Source organism: Solea senegalensis, linkage group LG12 (genome assembly GCF_019176455.1).
Source record: "Solea senegalensis isolate Sse05_10M linkage group LG12, IFAPA_SoseM_1, whole genome shotgun sequence".
Classification (NCBI taxonomy): Eukaryota; Metazoa; Chordata; class Actinopteri; order Pleuronectiformes; family Soleidae; genus Solea; species Solea senegalensis.
In genome coordinates this window covers 15,280,610-15,302,043 of record NC_058032.1, presented here as the reverse complement: position 1 = coordinate 15,302,043, position 21,434 = coordinate 15,280,610, and the positions used below count along the sequence as shown (strand labels likewise).

The 21,434-nt window shown below is 39.5% G+C and overlaps 1 protein-coding gene across 2 annotated transcripts in view; it reads right to left on the bottom strand.

The window, feature by feature from the left end:
* aff2 (AF4/FMR2 family, member 2) overlaps window positions 1-21,434 on the bottom strand; it is a 147,145-nt gene that overhangs the window by 34,324 nt on the left and 91,387 nt on the right. Inside the window, exons 7-10 of one of the 2 annotated variants that reach the window (XM_044040508.1) lie at window positions 21,038-21,074; window positions 19,995-20,055; window positions 13,767-13,821; window positions 4,047-4,084 (exon numbers count right to left, since the gene is read on the bottom strand). In XM_044040508.1, the coding sequence (XP_043896443.1) occupies window positions 4,047-4,084; window positions 13,767-13,821; window positions 19,995-20,055; window positions 21,038-21,074 (191 nt within the window). Of the gene's footprint in view, window positions 1-4,046; window positions 4,085-13,766; window positions 13,823-19,994; window positions 20,056-21,037; window positions 21,075-21,434 lie in introns of both variants that reach the window. The other variant, XM_044040509.1, reaches the window with a different exon arrangement.

Sequence of the window (21,434 nt, the reverse complement as noted above, 5' to 3'; positions counted from 1 at the left end):
AAACTGAATTTACTCAGTTTTAATGATTTCCTTGTTACATGGCGCAGCCATAGAAACTGCAGCAACCAGAAAATATTCACACTTAAGAAGCTGGAAAATCAGAGAATACTCAAACTAGTTGGCAATTAAGTTTTATTTATTTATTTTTCTTTTTTCTTTTTTCTTTTTTGCCTTTATTGGACAGGACAGTTGAGTGTGAGAAAGGGAAGAGAGCGGGGGAAGACATTCAGCAAAGGACGACAGGTGGAGTTGAACCTGAGTTGCCCCAGTTGTGCAATTCATTTAATAATGTAATAGTCATCTCAACTACTTTTATGGGAAAAAAAACTCTTCAGTTTTTGATCATGGATCCTTAAAGAGTACATACTAGATAATCCATAAATAAAGAAACAAGAGCATTTTCCGTGGTTTCAAAGGTATGGAGTCTGTGAGTTTTCTAATGCTGGTAGATCTGAATGAATTCTACTGAAAAAACAACAACAACAAACAGTTGTATGCATCTATGTTGAATACTAAATGTTGGGCAGGAGCTCTTCTAATCCCTGATGTGCTCTCCATTTCCCAGTTCCTGGGGTTTCTTAACTTAGCTTGTATTTCTATATAGATCAACTCCACTTAAAGCCAGTTTTATGGCACCTAGCTGGTACTAATCACTCGTACTTCTTTTTTTCCCCCTGGCTAATCCTCCCTGTGTTACAGATCACACTGGTTTGTCTTCCACACTGAGTGTCTGAGAATCTAAACCAAACTAATACACCGTCTGTGCACCAGTTTGTCAAACTCCATGGTCAAACAGATTCAAAACGTTTGAAAGGTTTTACAACCAGACAATAAAATCAGTTTGAACATTTTTCCTTATTCATCATGTCTTGAGTTTTATGTCTGGTGCCCCCCAAATTACACTACACTGAGCAGAGCACTCCTACAGCGAATCCACTATTAATACTAGAACCTATTTTACTTGTGCTTTCAATTCTGAAATAATTGGAGAAAAAACATATAACTGCAGGCAGTTTTCCTCAGCAGGGAATGGATTATGAAAGATGCACGCAAGACGTGGTGAAGAAAATACAAGGAAACAGATGGATTAAAGATTTTTAAGATTACAGAGCAATAATATAAAAATGATACACTGCAGTCAGTGGGATGATGGGGAGGGAGGGAGGGAGGGAGGGAGGTGGTGTTTTGGTATGTGGGTGAGGTTGTCAGTGCAAAGATTTTTTTATATATATATATATATTTTTTTTTAAAAATGATGTGTCTGCATGAAGTGTGGGTGAGAGTGTGTGTGAATGTGTGTTACTTTCCGTGGGGGATATAGCCAGTGGATTGCTCACAGCATCTCTAGTCCCAACGTCCCTGTTTGTGTGTGTGTGTGTGCGTGTGTGTGCGTGTGTGTGGTAGATTGGGCTGCAGAGTGAATGGGCTCATTAGTGGTAGCAGTGTAACACATGGCCTCGGGCACACACAGACACACACAACTCTCCCTCTCTCTATCTCTCTCTCCCCCCACACACACACACACACACACACACACACACACAGTCACACTCCAGACTTGCATGCTAATGCCCTCGGTCTGTGAACACAACGAGCCTCATTTATAAAAGATTCTTATATTCTTCTGCACCAGTCTGAAGCTCCACAACACTTTCCAAGCAAAAGACCAACTTATGAAAAATTGATCTCAGAGCCAAAATCAGCTGTTTACACGAATCCTCTCCACAGTGCTGTGGTGTAACAAATGCAATGTTTCATCTGATGATTAATTAGGTGACATGTTCCCCCCAAAGATGTTAACACTCAACAAGAGGATAATAATGGGTGGCCCACACAACACACTGCAAGATGGATGGAGAAATGTTAAATATTATGGAAATGAGATGCATCACTTCCAGAAACGAGACTGGAAGAGTTATTAGTGACGGTTGTTTGTGTAAAGTATTTCCTGTCTATTTCATTTATCTTTGTCCACATGACAAATCAGGGGCAGCAGGGGGAGCTCATACTTGACCCCATTATGAGGTGAAATGATACAACGTAAAAGGAAAAACCTTTTTGAACCATTAGTCTGTAATGCTCATTCCACAGTGCACCCTCACACTAGTTTATATGAATTACTGTTTGGCAAAGTCCTTCAAATGTTGAAGGAAAAAAAAACAACACACATACAAAAAAAAAAAACTACCGTTGTTCTCTGCATGGTAAATTTTTCAGACACTGACAGCAAAACAATGAAAGAAACTTTCCACACACAGACGCAGCAGCAGCTCTGGCCCCAAGCTGTGGAGGAATGATTGACACTTTCAAATGAGAGGAGCTGAGGAACGATGCTTTCACTGATGAATACTTAAAGATTTCTTTTCTGCTCTGTCACTGACCATCAAACGTCATGATTCATTACTGAAGTTTTAAGAAAACAACATCTCAGTAAAGTTGACCAGATGAACAACTGTACATGTCAGTTGTTGCTGCTGTGCCGGTGATATTAATTTAAAAATATGCCAATATTTGTGTGAATCCACATGTAGGTTATTGCCCTTACACAAAACTGAATACAGCACTGATATCATTATATATATATTTTTTTTTTTTTTGCCCACGTTCATGTCCAAGTCAAGTCCAAGCACTGGTCTCCAGTACTTGCTGCGCTGGCTGATTTCTAAGTTTAACATTACAATAAAGTACTTTTACAACAATAATAATAATGAGCACATTAGCACAATTCAACTTATCAGACAAGCTGAAACACAGTGCAAATTACTTTATGTCTCACAGCAGTATTAAAGAAGTTTGCCAGCCTAACACTTTAATTTGAATAATGCTCCACCCTATAGTCACCATATGCTTCTTGTTGTTTGAATGAACACTGCATTTTAAAGTCTGGGATAGAGAGGACTCTGTTATACTGAATACTGTGTCTTTGTGAGACACACTGGATCCTTGGTTTGCTCCTTTGAACCATAAGCCCAGATGAGGTAGTTCTGTTCAGGTTTAAACACTAACATACAAACAGTGAGTATAGAGGACATCTGCTGCCTAATTAAAAATGGCAGAGTTGAGTGTGAGTGGAGGATGGTGACGGAGGTTGTCGAGTGGGCACCTGCCATCACAGATGTTTGGGAGAATTAGAGTCACTGCACCTTCAGAAGACTGAACACAAACTCTCTTCCCAACACCCTTCAGACATTATTGAGAGAGCAAGTTCTAATCTGCAGCCAACTTTAAGTTTAATTACTCACATATTCTTATAACCAGACTAGAGCTGAAACAACGAATTGATTACTAAATTGATCGACAACTATTTTGATAATCGATTAATCGGTTTGAAGCTTTTTTCATGATTAAAACAAGATTTCCGATTGTTTAAGCTTCTTAAATGTGAACATTTTCTTCATTTCTTAGCTCTGGATAACAAAGAAATCATTAAAAGTGAATCATTTTGGTTTGTGGACAAAACGAGACATTTGAGAACATCAGAATTTTCAGTTTTGACGAACACCGGTCAACATTTTTTTAAGGTTTTCTGATATTTTATGGACCAAACGATTAATTGAGAAAATAATCGACAGATTAATTGATTATGAAAATAATAATCACTATCTCTAGTCTTACTAACTATATATGTCAGAGCTGGCACGCTGCTTGTCGTCTTCAAAAACTCTTCCAACTTAACGCATCACTGACTCCAGAGGTTCCATCATTGGTCATCTCACCTGATAATCAAAAATCTCCGTGACAGTTATGATGATTGAATAGAATCTTTTGATCCTCATTGAAATAAAAGAAAAGGAAATCCTTCATGTCTCCAATTTTCATATTTAGGGTTAAATCTAGTCAAATAACACACCTGTCTATTTTCCACCGAGGATTATGACGCAGGTTCTGTAATTAACAATGTTTTCAACAGTGCTGACCCCCACTCTGTGTAATGTATGTTTCAGGTTTTTTAAAAAACAACAAAAACAACAACAACAACAACACAAAACTTATAGTCCATATTCAGAGTTCACATACATTTCCATGCACATAAATGAGATTCTTACCTCACAGCTGTGCCTCTGGCTTTTGGCTTGTCAGACACCTGTCAATAAACGAACAAAGACACTGTTCAGTCACTGAATATGAACATTTCAGTTGTAGAAAATGAGGTTATGGTTACAGAATGGCAGATAATGCACAAAGAATATGTCTGGAGAGCTGGATAATTTGGGCAAACATTGTAGCACTAATAACATTATATATGCTGCACCCGTTCCTTTAACCACCGGTTAATAATATTGCAAATAAGACAAATTTTTGTGTATTTTTAAGTCTGTTTGAATTTATGTATATAGTTAAAACGTTGAAGGAGACCAGAGTAAATGTGAATATTTTGAGAATGAAGATGTTAGTTTTAGAATAGAGACGTAATATTTTAGAGCAAGCCTTTTTCTTTGAGAGATAGTTGTATGTTGAGGTATTCTGTGATGCCTTCTAAGCCTGTGTGTACTGTATGTGCAGGACTCTCAAAATATCATCAAAATAATAAAAGAAAAAAGAAGAAGAATTCTCTTTATCTCCTCCCCCTCCCTGTCATCTCGCTTCACCCAGACCCGTCTTGACTCCTTCATGTAAAAATATGCATCTTTCTCCCCCTTTTAGCTACAAACTGGGTTGATTAGTTTTGTCAGTAAGGCTTTTCCTCCCCACTCCGTCTGCCTTCCCGTCTTCTTTTCCTCTCCTCTGTCAACCCCGAGTCAATTTCATACATGAATACATCAATTACAATAACAAAACAAAAACAGTGAAATCAATATCTGCATCAGCCATTAATTCATCTTCAAGCACCGAATCCCAGCGACTGAAATTATTTACTCAAACAAAAGCAGACCCTTTTCTTGCCTCCAGTTTGTTGTTCCTCTTTCTCTCTCTCTCTCTCTAGGAATAAGGTGATTAACTGGACCAGTGAAGTTTGTGATAGATCGATGCATAGCTGCAGGCCGGAACAACAAACCTGCTCAGATCTTGAGCTTTGGGAGACTTGTGGGGCTCATGTCGAGGATGTATGTGTGAATATATTTAGCTTGCTGGTGGCTTTACTTGGATTTAAATAAAGAACAACCCAACATGTATTTACTTGCACAATCTCCCGTGTTGCAACGCGGCTCTGAAGCATTGTTCCCGACAAACAGGACAAGCTGTTTTACCAACGGCAGGACAATTCAAACCTTAATGCAAAAGAAAAAAAGCGTGATTTTATGTTTATTTGTAAAATCTCCATGTCCTGTTCTTCCTCTTATGTGGGTGCAAGATATCACAGTGTTTCACAGTGTTTCACATCAGGCCCGGCGATGGAGTTCTGAGGAGGCTTTTAACGCCCACGCTTCATCTTGAACAGCAACCGAAACAATGAGTCCTTTGCTTGTCTACACCGGGTTGCTTTACTTTACGTGAGAGTCTTTACAGAGCATTTTCTTACACCTGAAATCTGGATTAAACATCCTCAGTTTCTGATGCAACACTTGCACCGAGGTGACACTCTCCTGAATATGTAGCAGCGACTGGGTTTTTCACGAGTATAAAATAAGGACTCTCCATGTGCCACGTTTTAGCATCTTGTAGCTGTTGCCAGTTGGGTTTAACTGTTCGTTCAATGCAGACGTTTATGGTCTCGTCTGAATAGTCTGCTTAGAAATGACATTAGTTAGTATAAAGCCCACATCATCCATCACTAATTAAGTCCAATACCAGACGTATTAAACATGTTTGTCTTTGCCACATGTCAAACAGAATGTGGGATTATCGTGTTTAATCTCGTGCCTTTAGACCAGTGTTGTCACTTTCACACTGTACATTTCCTCAGTGACCCTTTGAACCTATTGATCGCTGTCTGCCTATACCTCACACTCTCTTGTTTGCTGTTTGGTTGTGCTGACCGTCCAAATTTGCCATCACCATCTGTTACAGGTTATCTCACTTTCAAGGTCGATTAGTGGAATTGGCACTTTGCTTTCTTTTTTCTCCTCTCTGTTGCGTTCCGTTGCATTTCTGCAGTGGACTGTTTTTTTTCGACCGGCTGCACTCCATCAGACATAATCTCGCTGTGTAATAGAGATGTAAAGCCACAGAGTCCTGAGACACAACATAATACCTGTGATTGCCACAACAATAACAGTCACTACAACAAAGGCTGGTGATTAGAAAAAAAAATAAAGCAAACTGAGTAGTAAAGTAAAAAAACAAAAAAACAAAACGCAACTAAGCATAATTATTCAAAAAAAAGAGAAAAAGCCCAACAAAAATCAGGTTGGAGTCTCTTTAATTAATTTAAGTGTTCTAACCCTTGTCCCCAGTGTTTTCACCTTCTCTCCAAACATCCACACAAGCTTTGCTTTTCTAGAATTTCCTTATTTATAAAACATTTTTGCCACTGCACATTTAAACCAACACAAACAGTGATTTGCGGTCACTCGATCACTGCGATGCACTGTGTACAGTATGTGTCTGAAGCTCAGTGGTCAAGTTGCTCTGCGACGTGTTTAGCAGATGGTGGACGCATGAGATTTAACGTGTTCTTAAATGTTTTCATGTAGACAATTCATTTTACAATAACACTATCAGTAGTAATATTGTATGTATATTGTTTCTTATGCACACAAACCCAATGACACATATGTCCTATTGTAAATGTATTTGTTTATTAGTCTGTCCATAAAAATGTATGTAGTCCTCAAGATCAGGAAGTAGGAATGAAGTAACAGTTGGACACCAGGGGGCGACTTCACTGGTTCAAAGGAACTGCATTTGAATGGAAGTCAATTTGAAAACGAGCTTATTTTTAACTTGATTTATAATGTAGTTAAAAATCTTTGTGAGGAGTCAATAGTTTCACATGTTTTCCTCAATAGAACGTGATGTCAATAAGATAATAAAGTGAGTGTTTACAAAATGCAAAAACTGACATAGTGCTGGTCAAATCACGAGGCTTCACAATTCAACCAGAAGACTATATCCATTTTAATAAACAGTTAATGTCGTGATCATTAAAAGTCCAAAAATGTCAACGTATCTTCAAGCTGGAAACTTTTGCAGCGAGCTGACCGAGTGTCGGAGTCGTGACCATGGTCTCCGGAGTGGTGTACATTTTTGTTTTGAACCAGCTGCACCGCTGCCTTTATATAAAGACAGAGCTTTTAAGCTTGACTTTGCTCTGACCAAGGTGATCTGTCATCACAGAGCAAAGAGGAGAATGCAGGGAGATACAGAGACAAAGGACAGTGCTGCAGAGGTAATTGGGTTGCTGTTTTTCTGTCAGTTTTCTAAAGTCATTAGGAACATCTCTCTCTCTCTCTCTTCTGTTCCATCTTTCATTTTCTTCCCCCTTTCCCTCTCATCCCTCCTTCCTCTCCTCCTTCTTTCAATTCCCTTCTCTCCTCCATCTCTTTTGCTCTGTGCCAAAAACATATTCATCATACTCTTCTGCTGCCCTCACAGCACTGTGCCACAGCATACTAATGACAGTGTGTGTGTGTGTGTGTAAGAGAGAGCGAGAGAGAGGGAGAGATTGTCAGCATGTGCTCATGTGTTTGCGGGCATAAATGTTTGGGAGTAGGTTATGAGCCTGCTCAAACACTCTATGTGCTTACACATGTATGTGGATGCATGTGTGTAAAACATGCTTAACATGTCTGTCTGTGTGATTATGAACGTGTTGGTGTTGCCGCGCTTTACTTCCGGCCATAAAAGCTGGATAATGCACCGTGCAGTCATTTGCTATAAGCCGTTAACAGCATGAACAGGAAAAAAAAAACAAAAAAACACTGAGGGAGATGAGAAGAGACTTCACGATGAATTCACTCCATCTCTTTGTCTCTCACTCACTCACTTGTTTTCTTTATCCTTGCATCTTCTTGAGTCTGCGTTATCGGTCTCATCTGTCTCTGTCTTTCACTTTCCCTCTTTATCCCACTGACTTATTCACTTGGTTTTCTTCCCGTCTATAACTTCTCTCTCTGTTTATGTTAATCTCATTCCTTCTCTGTCTTTCACTGTCATCCAAAATGACAGCTATGTGCGCCATGGTGAAATTACAGGGAGAGAGTAAATACGTGCTGGAGAGACGGACATCTTCACACAGTTGTCCTTTGTGTGTGTTTACGTCTTAACCGTACGGTTCATCTCACAAGTAACATTGTTAGTGTTTTTCTTATTTAATGCCTCTACAAAACAAAGGGTTTATTTTGCTGGCTCGTCTCAAAGACAGTGACACGTTGCAAAATGTATTCACTCGCGCAGACAAACGTAGAGGTGTGCCTGACCGTGAGCTCAAAAGATCGTTTTCGTTTGAAGATAAGTTAAAGCAGCAGGTCAGCACTGAGTCGGAAACTCTGCGTATGAACAGTGATGGATGTCTGTGTTCTCGTTTCACAGTTTGCTTTTTTAAAAACCTCCTTGATCATCTGATCGTCTCTTCTTTTTTTTTAGCCACTTTTCCTCAACACTTTTCCACAGATGCAGTTTAACACAGTGATTGGTAAAGACACGGTGAAATGGATGTGACAAGTGTTTTCTGAAGTGTCCATGAGAGTGTAGTAACAAGAACCTTACACTTAATTAGATTTCTTAAACAAACAGTATGATCTTCTTTGTTGGCTGCTGCAAATCTTAATAGTCAGGTACAGCTGTTCACTGATCAGCTGCAACACAAAAAACTTAGCTAGCTGCTTTGACAGAGTTCATTTTGAACCATCGTTAAAGATGCATATGAAACTTGTTTTGCAGGTTCACTTATGGCACTTTTCCATTATACAGTTGTTCTGGCACTACTCGGCTCCGCTCAACTCGGTTTGGTATCAGGTTTTTCAACATGGACGGGGTCGACGGGTTTATACCCGTCACACAAACTAGTGCCACTGAATTATTAGTAAACCAGAAAAAAATGTGTTCGTGTAGTACTTCCTGCATGACTGTGGCGAGTTGTGCCGTGCCGTAACTGTGCAGTGGAAAAGCATCATATAGTACCTACTCAAAGTGGGCGGGGTCATTATAGCACGGCTGCACTAAATGTTTTATACACGACGCAAACACACAAACACACGTTTTAGTATCGGCACAGCTCACTTAGAACCTCACCAGAGCAGGGACCAAAAAAAAAAAGCTACTATTTTTGCTTTATAGAAAATCCAAAAAAAGTCCACAGTCAAGCTGAGCTAGAACTGTATAATGCAGGGGTGGGCAATTGTTTTCCCCAAGGGGCCACATGAGAAACAAAAAATATTGTTGAGGGCCGGGCAAAATTTTAATTAATTTTCATAAGATTTTATCTCTTATCTAAAAAAGCAGTAAATTATATTATTTTGGTGTAAATTTGGCAGCATACAAACACACAATAAACACAATTACCAACCAACTATATTAAAAAATATCAAATGACTACACTATATAATGAATACTATTATACTATACTACTGTGGTATAGTGCAGTGAATATATTGTCTAACACAAACCACCCGCACAGAGCGCACCTGCACGCTTACGCACGCAGACACACACACAAACTAATGCTGCAATCACACTGGATGAGTTTACATACTACTTCGCCGGTTAGATAATAAGATAATAAACATGGAGGGAGATAAAGATAAAACTAAGCACACGGCTTTACCTTTGACGCCTGTAAAGAAATAGTTGGCAGTTCATGTCGTGTTGAAAATGCGCCATTTGGAATTAACTTTTCTTTTTTCAACATGAGCCGACATTTTTAGGGGTAACTGGCTAGCGTCACCTGTCGCAGACAGACGCAGATACGTGCGTCCATATGTCAGGCTTTTCAAAATAAAAGCAATACAGTTGTAGTGCATGCGCAGCATAAATACTGTTCATCTGTGTTTATGACTGACATACCGCGGGCCCGGACAGGGATGCCCAAAGGGCCGTAAAATGCCCAGGTCTGGTATAATGGAAAAGCATGATTATTCTGTCACAACAGTAAAGGCGTGTGTGTGTGTGTGTATGAAGTGCAAGGCTACCAAGTGCATAAAATGAAATCCTGTTGAATAAACTTTCTCTCCTTTCAGTTTAAGATGAGTCAGCACAAATATTTCAGTTTTACCGAATATAAAACAGTTAAAAGGAGAAAAGAACGCGGAGACACATGTACACAGTGTCTTTGAGGAGCGATAACGGCATTGTGATAGAGCAGCAAACAAAGAAAGAAAGGAGAAAAAAGCATTATTGACTGAAAAGTGAGATCATGAGAGACTGTTTTATCATGTCTATTCATCCTAATACTGAGTATAATTATATATAAGCGCTATGATTAAAGAAGCCACTTGCTATAATTCTGAATGCACACTAAATATCTGTAATTAACAGAGCTACTTCCAGGATAATTATAATAACTAACACCACTATAAATGACCTGCCATCGCTTATAATTATAATTTCTGCCATCATGGTAATTATACAATCAGAAGGCCAGTTAAAAGGGAATGAGAGGAATCACTATCTTTTCATTAACAGAAAATATCTCATGGACTCTTTGTTGAGTGCTGATATCAGTGTGCACAGTGGGAGAGGGGCAGCTGTGTGACCCCCACAGACTGCTTTGAACTCATCGGTGGCATCATTAGTGCATGATGATGATTAGCAGAGAGAGGGCCACCGTGTTTTATTTTAATACCAAAAAAAAAATAACAAGATGAGAAGAGCAGCACAACTGCACAGCTCATATGCAAAGTGTCCAGAAATGACAAAGCCAGCCTCCTCGCTCCATGGACGTGGTGCTAAATGAGCCGAAACCCCCCCCTCCCGTGGATATAAAGCAACCCGGATGCATCACCCCCTGACGTGCGGCTCAGCCTTAGAGCAGTGAGTGACACAAAAAGACAACGAAGAATCACAAAACTGTGAAAAACAAACACAGAGACAGAGTGACCAAAAAATAGGTAGAAATAGTTGTTTTCATATTCAAATTCTAAATTATTCATTCCTCTCACAGTTTCACCACAAGGTCCATTTAGTAGGTGTAGCCACGACACTGCTTTCAAGCAGGTCAAGAAATAAGTGAAATTCAATGACAGCGAGTGAATTCTCTGTCATTGACGGATTATTTTCCACCATGATGGAAAAATCTGAAGGCTGTCTGTCATTTTGACAGATTAAACACTGAAGGGGATCTACTGTAACGGCACCTTCATTAAGCACTTATAGACCACCATAGTCCTATATAATTAAATACACTGATGCAGGTAGAAGCGCAGGTCCTCTCCATTTTACATCACAGAGATAATTACATCGATCAAAAAAAAGATTCCCTACAGAGCATTTGGGCATCAACTCCTCGACAACGTACTCGATGCCTCTCGCTATCCGGATGCTGACAGCGCGTTGAACTATTGAGCTACAGACTGGAGGCCTTGGAGCGCATCTGAGACCACGTCAGAGAGTTTTGCCGAGTGTCGCTGGTGATTCCAGTCAACCGAGGCGGCATAGCGCAGTTTCAGCCTGCAGAACAACTTTAAATGGCCTTGAGAAGTTGTCTGTCCAACTGACAGAGATACAGAACCTAATGATAGTCACCTTTGCAGCAGTCTGTCTCTCTCTCTCTCTCCATAGCTACTTTGGGGAAGCTTTGAGTTTAGTTTAATGTCTTATAAATAGTTTGCTCACAGTGTTTTTAGTGGCCTCTCTCCGCTGTCACGTCAGAAAAAGTGAAAGCATTGAATAAAGTTCTGTGCTTGGAAACTTTAAGCTCAATAAATATTACTGTGGTCGGGTTGTTTTTGGAAAATTAAACACTAATCGATAGTCTGTGTGTCATCAATATTTATTTATTTATTTATTTTAAAATGTCTAACAGTCTAACAAAACCGCTGATTTATCCTGACCTCCATTACATTTGTGCAGCTCCATGTGCAGAAGAAAATCTAACTGAAAGCTCCAGAAGATTACCGAACAGACCTTGTGTATTGAGATTTTCTTTGTTGTGTTTCCAACAAGAGAAATCAGACTTGGAAGCTCAGCTTTTATTTCTTAGCTTCATAAAATGCCATAGTCGTTTAGAGTTTTATTTGATTAGCTTTTTCATAAATGGGTACACTGTGCATCTCCAGTCAGACCAGTGTCCATTACTATTAATGCATCATGTTGGAGGAGATGAATGAACCATTTCTTGCAGCTGTTCTTCAGCTGTTCCCTACACGGTCAAAGACTTGTAGGTAGAAGAATAATCCTCTCTGTATCTGTTTTATAACATAATAAACAAGCCTTTCTTTTGCACTTAACTTCTTCTTGTCCACGATGGTGCAGTCAAGAGCAGTTCCTCAGTGGAGAAAACCTAATTTATGAGAAAGCACCACTCTGCTATGCTACAACATTTGCACTTCAACCTGTGAGTGTAAACTCCCGACCCTCGCGACCAGCAGGTAGTTGAGAGGCACTTGTAAGAAAGAGCAGCCCTTTTCCACAGTATTTGTACACCAAGTTGTTACACCTCAACCTTTAACAACTTCTGTCCAAACATTTAACTGGAATATTTTGTCCAAAAGTCTTAGAAATGAGATGTCATTTTTCTTGGGTTTTCGGGAAAGCGCGGATGGAGCCATATCACCTATGAACACGCAGTTATCTAGTATATAAACAATCAAAGTGCGATTTAATAAACCCCATACACAGCCATACAGTAAGTACATGCCATCACAGCTAATATTAAATAAATATTATAATATAAATATTTCTGTACTAGATCTGAGCTTGGTTCAAAGTCCTTTTGTTTCAGCTGTTGTTTTAATGTTGTTTTAATACATGCATACTCAGTTACATGAGGTGTCTGTGGCTTGTGGGGAGGATATGTGAGTGAATATGACTTTAAAACATACAGTTTATTTTTCATTTCACAATAACGACTTGTTTGGAACGTTGATCTCCACTAGTTTTCTTGCACATGCACGTGAGACATGTTGACGTCCATTACACGTAACAAAAGGAGAATTGGGACCAAATTACAGATGCGACGGTATACGTTTTTCATCTTTTGTCCAGTTCATTAATGCCAAATACATTGAATGCATTGAATGTATGACAGTGTGTACTTAATTAGTTGATCAGTTCACTGGCATAGCTTGCTTAAAATCCACGTATAAATAAATGCCCTGTACATATCAGGTTGTACTGCTTCCTTACAACAAGTTAAGTGTTGCCCAGTTTGTTTACCAGGAGGAAAAAGGCTGCAGATAATTGGTGTTGGTGTTATGTTACTTACAGGTTTATGATACGTTTGTAAACTACTGACATTTAGATGTTTGCATCTTCACCTCAGACATATCACTGTTATAGTTTAGGTTAGGTCAGATCACAGCCACTGACGCTGCTGAAAGAAAACGTATAAAACGAAACACTACATTCACTTTTCAGGGTAATAAGAGACTCAAATGGAGATAAATGGCAGCGTGGAAAAACACGTGGGTCTGGAAGGGTTAAGCATTTAATGGAGATGGTGGCCGTATGAAAAAAAAAACTGATTGAGAGTGATTGGCTGCTTGGATCAACTGATGGAATGGTAAATGAGAAGAGGGATGAGTGGCGAATGGAAGCCCGCAGAGACATACGTTAAATTGATTTCTGGACACGAAGGAATCACAGGTGTGAAATTAATGTCATATATGTGAACAGGTGAATGATTGAGGGACAGAGTGGAGGAGAAGCTGGGCTGAGAAATGATGTGCATACAATACAGTATATGAGTGATGTACACAGTAAGTGGACGGCGTGCAGACGGAGCTCACCTGTTGTTCGGCGTCTTCCTCATCGCTGCTGATCTTCAGGTCGTCCTCCAACATACTACACAGATACAGAGGGACACATGTTACTGCATGTTATTGCAGCCGAGACCCTGCGTCTGCTCGTGTTAGCGCGCACGTGACAAGTTACGATTGAAGAAGGTTTTCTGGCAAGTGGTTTAAATACACAGCAAAGGCAGCGCTGGTGGTTCATGTCGGGGGAATGAGGCAGTGGTCAGTGGATGGGGGCCCTTTGCTGCACGCCAGATGTTCAGCTTTTAGAGTTTGGAGAGTGTTTCCAGATTGTTTTTTCACATGGAAAATTTTCTGTCTGTCAACTGCTGACCTGCGGCCAAGAATTCCCTTGGAAACACGGAGGACATGCTCCACTGAGATCAGCCTCTCGGGCTGTGTGTGGATTTTCTTTTTTTTTTTTTTTTTCTGTCACAGGCTTCTAACTGGAATGAGAGGCCTCTATTAGTCGTGTTTGTTTTACTCTCCCGGTGCTAGAGATCAAGTTCGAACAATATAGCCGTGCACAGGCTATGAAAAAGATGTAAATGACAACGCCGATAACATGACCTCCCTCATAGCATCACCCGCTCTTTATCACACAAATTATTCAGTATTTATGTACTGTGCATTGGCAAGTTCCCATGTTTTATTGCTTTATATAAACCTTCCACACAAACTACTGTTATTTTAAGCCAGCACTGCTATTGTTATGACAGGGAGAACCCCCTAAAGGGATTTTTACTGCCACACGATCCACTCATGTCAGTGTAACACTCCCCAGTGTTGTGCTGTTTTCAGAAGAGACCATATGAGTCTTGAATAACTGAAACACAATGAGAAAAAGGCTCTGCAGATAAGGGGCACAGTGCAGCATGCAGTGATGATAGATATGTTTGAATGAATGAATAATGGATTCATACTTTATTTCATAAGAAGGGGACAGATGGAGAGAGGGAGATAGCGAGTGAGATGGAGATGATAATGATGGGGAAGAGAAGACAGAAGGAGAGAGAGACTGAAAGGAAACATGGGGGGGGGGAATTAAATGCAACAGAGAGCAAAAGCATCTACGAGAACAGATGCAGTCAGATACAAATGAGTTATGGACTAATGCACGGATGACACGGAGCTGAGACAGCAACGCGTTTTTACAATAGGTGCAGATGCTCTTAGCCGACAACATAAAATGGAGTCTTCATTCTTTCGTTTGTTTGGGAGGATGTTAATATTTTCTGAAGCAACTAATGACTCACAACACAATTCTGCAAGAGAACTTCAGATGCACTCAGACTGCAAAACAAAAACAAGTACATTATAATCTCTGCTGGCTGCAGGACAAACAAAGCCTCTGTCAATGAGTGTCTCTCTGTCCAAATCAATGCAAAAGTATTTACACCAGCTCACGGCATTTTCTGTCCTTTTCTGCTTCTTTGTTTTTGATGTATTCAATGTGGACATCTCGCTGTCCTCTTATTCATCATGTCTTTGCACCACTGTGCTGCACTCCTTCAATAACATCACCCAAAGCTGCACCAAATTATAATCATTTCATTTTCTGATCTTCACTTTTTCTCCTTTGTGAATTAGTGAAGAACTTCCTACGCCCAGAAATGGCTGAAATAAAACTAAAGAAGGAAACATCACACTGATGGAGCTGGCCTTTGCCTTAAGACGTATGCAGCTGGGAGACACACAGATACCAAAAAAACAACCAGGGAATGGGATGGATATTGTTGGAACACCACCTGCTGTGGCTCATTATTCTGCAGCTGTCTGCTAGAACATGCACATTTGAACACACTTTACAGGTCTTCCTACACTTGCTCATTAGCTTTGCATACAATTATGAATTCATATTTGACATCACGTTATGTATCATACACATCATTTTTGTCCAAAATGACATATAACATAAAACATTAACATTAAAGCCACTCATTGATAGGAGTGTCACGATTACTGCACCATTTCAAGGTGACGATTTAATTCCATTCTGGACCTTTTTATTCTCTCTTTTAGCGCAGATGGGTCTGCGTAACATAGCTTGCATACCGTGGTTTTCTTGTCCACAATGAAATAATTACTTAAGTTTTGAGAAATAAAATAAAGTATAGCAGCAGCTGGAGTTTCACTTTTTTTCGTTTTAACAGTCTGAGTGCTTTTTTTTCTGTGACCTAAGAGCAGATTTAAGTGGTTGTGTTTGGTGTCATAGTGGCGTTTCACGTTGCCACGGTCTCTGAGCATATGAGACAGACTGGTTTTGTGCTTCCAGAGGGAAGAATGAACATGAATGAGTCTGTCCAGTCTGGGTTGAAAGCTCTATTTCCGCTGTCCACTTTTCTCTTCATAGAGAGCGCCATGTTAATTCTTTTTCTCTCAATCGTCTCTGTCTTCTCTCGCTGTAACTCTTACTGATGCCCTGTCTGTCTCTCGCTCCTCACTGCCTTCATCTGTCCGTATTCAGGGTCGCAATATTTAGCGGGATGCACCGATCACGTGGGTTGGCTTAACTCAATGCAATTGGTCAGTGGATTTCCTGATTCGCTCAACCAGTACCGCTTCTAGAGAAGCTGCGCCGGTCAAAATAGAAGCAACCAGTCAACATTTAAAATAATTAAATAATGTATTCACTGTAGGTCCAGGTCCGTATAGGACGGCATCTGGGTCCGAACTCGGACCGCGGCCCGCCTGTTAGTGACCTCTGCTTTAGAAGGTTGAGATTGTGACGTCGTTTTCGATCGTTATTCGATGTACAGTCGAGATCATGACACCCCCATTGATAATCACTCTCTGACCTGTTGCTTAAAGATGATCATGTGACAGCTGACCCTGTCGCCCCTCTCCGTGTAAAGCTATGTTGTAATGTGCCTACTTCACTGAATAATTACAGATCAGATTTGATGGGTCACATTCATGGAGGATTTTGCATATGAATGTGACCGTCCTCTCAAACGGCACACGCGTGTGTGTTAGTATTGAAGGTGTGTGAGATAAGATGGGCTGTGCCTATATTGAAGCAGGTGAAGTGAACGTGTGAGTGACATTTAGCTCTGGAGTACGACGCTCTCCTCCATTGTTGATTTTGCTGCCCGTGACGTAGCCTCAGAAAAAGCCTTTTATCTGTACTTAAGGCGAGGCTCTTACGGAGAATATTCCCAGACTAACCCCCGAACAGAAAAAGAAGCAGTGAGAGCAGGCATTTCATATTTTGAAGTAGACGCTTACTATGCAAATGAAGATGAACGACATCTTGATGCCAGAAAGGGAGTGGTGGTGAGTGGAGGAGTCCTCTGTTTTACACAGTCTCCACTCTCATCGTTAGGTGTCACTGATTCTTTACACAGTGGACCTTTAATTGTGGTTTTAAAATTCTTTATGAACAAAAAACAAAAATACTTGCTGAACAGAGAAATGTTTCAATGTGTTGTGTCTCTGGGTCACAAACCCGGGGCTGTTTTGCTGTAAGGCAACAGTATTAGCCACTACACCACTGTGTGGCCAAATTATATTGAAAAAAAATTACATTGCAACATACAGTGCTTAACAAAGGTATTAGACCACCGCCCAATGTAAGTTTTATGCCATAAATGAACAGCATCAAAACCAGTTAATACACCAGTACGTAGACACTCTTTAATTGAAGTGATATTTTTTAACGCTAAAATATAATTATTATTTTCAAATTTATTGTTTTACGAAAAAAAAAAAACCCAGGAAAAAATAGTAAAGCACTTTATTATGTCTTGATTAAGATGTCAAATTATTGTAATTTACTTAATTAGTTTTAGTGGTTGAACGTTATAATCATAATAACTTCTCAGAGAAGCCCAGTGAGCATAGAAAGGTGGATTCAGTTTGTTATTTGCCAAATTTTAAAATTTTAAGTTTTTGAAAGACCATTGCGACCATTGTCGCAATGGTCGCAAGTTCGATTCCACCCCTCGCTGATTGTACTCAATTCCATTGTAAGTCGCTTTGGATAAAAGCGTCTGCTAAATGACATGTAATGTAATGTAATGTAATTTCTAAAATATTTTTGTTTTGTTTGTTTTTATGACAGGTGGTCTAATAAATGTGTCAAAAAGACATATATATACATGTATATATATATATATATATATATATATATATATATATATATATATATATATATATATATATATATATATATATATATATATATTATGCTATAATGATTGCTTTCACTCATGCTGCCTGCATCAGATTAATGTCCATATAGTGAACTGAGGTGACGCATAATATCTGCTTTAAAAATGGGAACTGATGATCAGAGTTGTGTTTACACAGCCCTGGAAAAAAATAAAAATCACATCTGAGTCACATCGAGGGAAACTGGATGTGAGTCAGCATGATAAACTGAATGCAGCCCGAGTGTCTCGCTCTATCTCGGATGTAGGATCTCGGGGTCGTTCCAAGATGAGAATCTAATCCAGCAGCAGTACTGTGGTCAGTTAAAAACAAAACAAGATAGCACTTTTAAGGGTTCCTCTGTGTTGTTGTTTCTTGGCGGGTCAGTGAACCACGCGGACAGAACTCAAACGCTGGCTTGACAAGAAGAGAGTCTTACTCACTTATTCCGCTCTGCTACATTCATGCTCTAGTCTGAACATTATGCGTCGGATGAGAGTGTAATAAAACCCGTGGAGCAGGAAGGTTCAGTATGCTCTCCAGTCTCTGCTCTAATGAAAATCTTTCCCTCAGATTTATTCCTAATGTGGCATTAAGGTACAGAGCCTATTTGAGAGGGATTACTGTTGGGTGAGTTTCCTGTAATGGTCAGACATGGTAAACATTCAACAAAACATATAGCAATTAGCTTCAACGGGGCAATTACTCCTGAATAAGACGATGCCCGACCTATTCATTATCCTGAACATTTTATGCTGTTGAGCATCCCAGTAAAAAAAGAGAGCAGCCTAATGGCTGCAGTAAACCAGGCATTGTTTGTAGCCAGTAACAATTATTTCACCCTAATAAACAAAGTAGCATTTATGCTTGAATACATGATGGGAGAAAAATTACACCTCAGGCTTTGTACAATAGTAATGAAAAGAAATGGGCTTAACGACTTTAAAAGTAAAAGAGAGTAATAAGCCACAAAAAGCACTGCAGCTCCTGCAAACATCATTATAATGGAGATATAATTAAGTAGGAAATGAGAGTTTACATGCCGACCTGAAAGTTTAATCAAACCATCCAGCGGAATTAATGCTAACCAAGGGCTGCCGTGACTTTTTCTTCACTTGCAGGGGTTTTGCATCATTCTTTTTGGGGCCAACGAGTCTTTTTTAATTTCAAAAGCCTGTTTCTGAAACTGTGCTGCAGCATTTTTTTTTATGAATTAGGCTTTTATCAAACGTATAAATATTACAATGAACATCACTGCAAAGAATCTGCCAAAAAAAGAGGGGCAAGCTTCACTTGCCAAGGTTTTGGTAATTATTGTACCTATATCTATCCATCCATGTATATATATATATATATATATATATATATATATATATATATATATATATATATATATTTGTATATATATATATATATATATATATATTTGTATATATATATATTTATATATATATATATGTTTTTTTTAGCTACTTAATTCTGGTGAGTTAAGTTTCAGTTGCTTAGTTCAAGAGAAATATGAGAAGAAATATCTTGTTCAGCAAGAAAAGAATACCCACTCTGTAACAATATGTACAATAACAATACAATAATGTATTATTGACGGGTGTTATTGGATCACGTAGATTGTTATTTTATAAATTGGATCAAACTGTCAATCTCCAAAATCACAGAGCTTGTTGTGGCCAAGCACTGGATAAATGAGGGCTTGTGAGGCTGATGTACACGCTGCGAGTTCTGCCTGCCTTCCAATGTCATCGTGCTATGAATCCTGCTGTAAAAGCTGTGTGAGTGGAGCGAGCTGCACCCAGAGACGAAGCAATGTGCTCCTGGCTCACATTAAATTAATGTAGCTGCACTTTTCCTGCTCTGATCCACACAATCTTTTTTTCCCCCTACTGCCAGTAGTGAATTTCATCCAAGAATCCAAGCTTAATTTTACCTGGAGGCAAACGCAGCAGCAGCAGTGGGTCAGTAATTCTGTGTGTGTCTGTGTGTGTGTGAGAGTGTGTGTGTGTGTGTCTGTGTGTGTGTGTGTGTGTGTGTCTCACAGAGAAGAAAAAAAAAAATTACTTCTGCGGTGCACTTGGTGGTTTAGCAGTGGGCTTGTTAGTTGATATACTACATCGCTCTGCAACACGAGAGGGACATTCATGTATCACTATTATGTGTGTGTCTTGGTGTGTGTGTGTGTGTGTGTGTGTGTGTGTGTGTGTGTGTGTGTTTGACAAGGAGCCAAACTTAAATCTCTCTCTGTAGAAGTGTATATTGTCAAACGAGAAAACATGACACTCATCTCTACTGCTACTAAAGTGTGTGTGTGTGTGTGTGTGTTTTGCTTTGGTAACAGCAGTTGGGGTAACAGCACGGCCCAAACGTCCCTCGAAAATAAAACTTGATGTGAAATGTGCGTCCTGACGAAACTAGAGGTCATTATTCATTTTCCAAATGATGATACATACATACTAAAACTGAGGCCTTTCACTGTGTTTTATATTCTGGTTCGGTTGTTTTTTTTTTTCTCTTCATACCAGAGAGAGAGAGAGAGAGAAAAAAAAGTGCCAGTAGAGAAATGTCTGGGGATGGGATTAATAAAAATCACTGGACACTTTGATGATGGAGTCAGAACTCTGATGTAAGTTAAGCGTTAGAGAACATTGAATCTGGCAGTGTCTGATTTGACATGAATGTTATCAATATATAATCAATTATCTTAACTATGAAAGCAGCATTAACCATTAATGTGTCCTAAATTCTTACACTCTGGGCGTTAGGAGCTAATAAAATGCTCCGAATGTGTTATTGTCCGTGAATGACAGACAATTAATTTAGACTGTCACTATCTTTTCGCTGAGATTCCTTGTTTTTATTGATAAAAAAAAAAGAGTCAATCAGACAAACGGAGATATGTGTGTGTAATCTTGTTTGTTAGATGAACACGTACAGATGAAAGCAAATGTTTACTCTCATCCTCCCGTGGCCATGAATTTATCTGAACATCAGCTGCTTTTTCTCACAGCTCTTCTGGGTGGCTCAGCCTTTATGCCCTCTCCAGGGTTAATTATCGCGGAGCTCATACGTGTTTGTGCGAGTGTCGACGCTGGGAAACTTACTCTGGCTGTTGTAGCCCGAGGTCACATGCTGTGACTCCTAGTGAGAGGGAGAGAGTAAGCCAGAGGGAGACGAACTGAATGAATAAACCAACAGATGTCATTATTGATTTCACAGCAGTACAACGATGCCATTACACAGAATTCAGATCTTCTCATCTCCAGGCGCCCCACACTGCACCTCATTCTTAAAACTCATATGCAGGATTAGTGTGAAGCTGGGGGCTGAGAGCCTAATACATTAACTGCTCGCTCAGATTTACTGCCACTGTGTTTACATTGTTTTTTTTCCCTTTTGACATCACCGCCAATTAAGTGTTTTGAGTGAATCATAAAAAAGCACGCCGCCATCTGCGAGATAAATGTTGAAGATAACATTTATGTTTGGTTTTAATGTGAC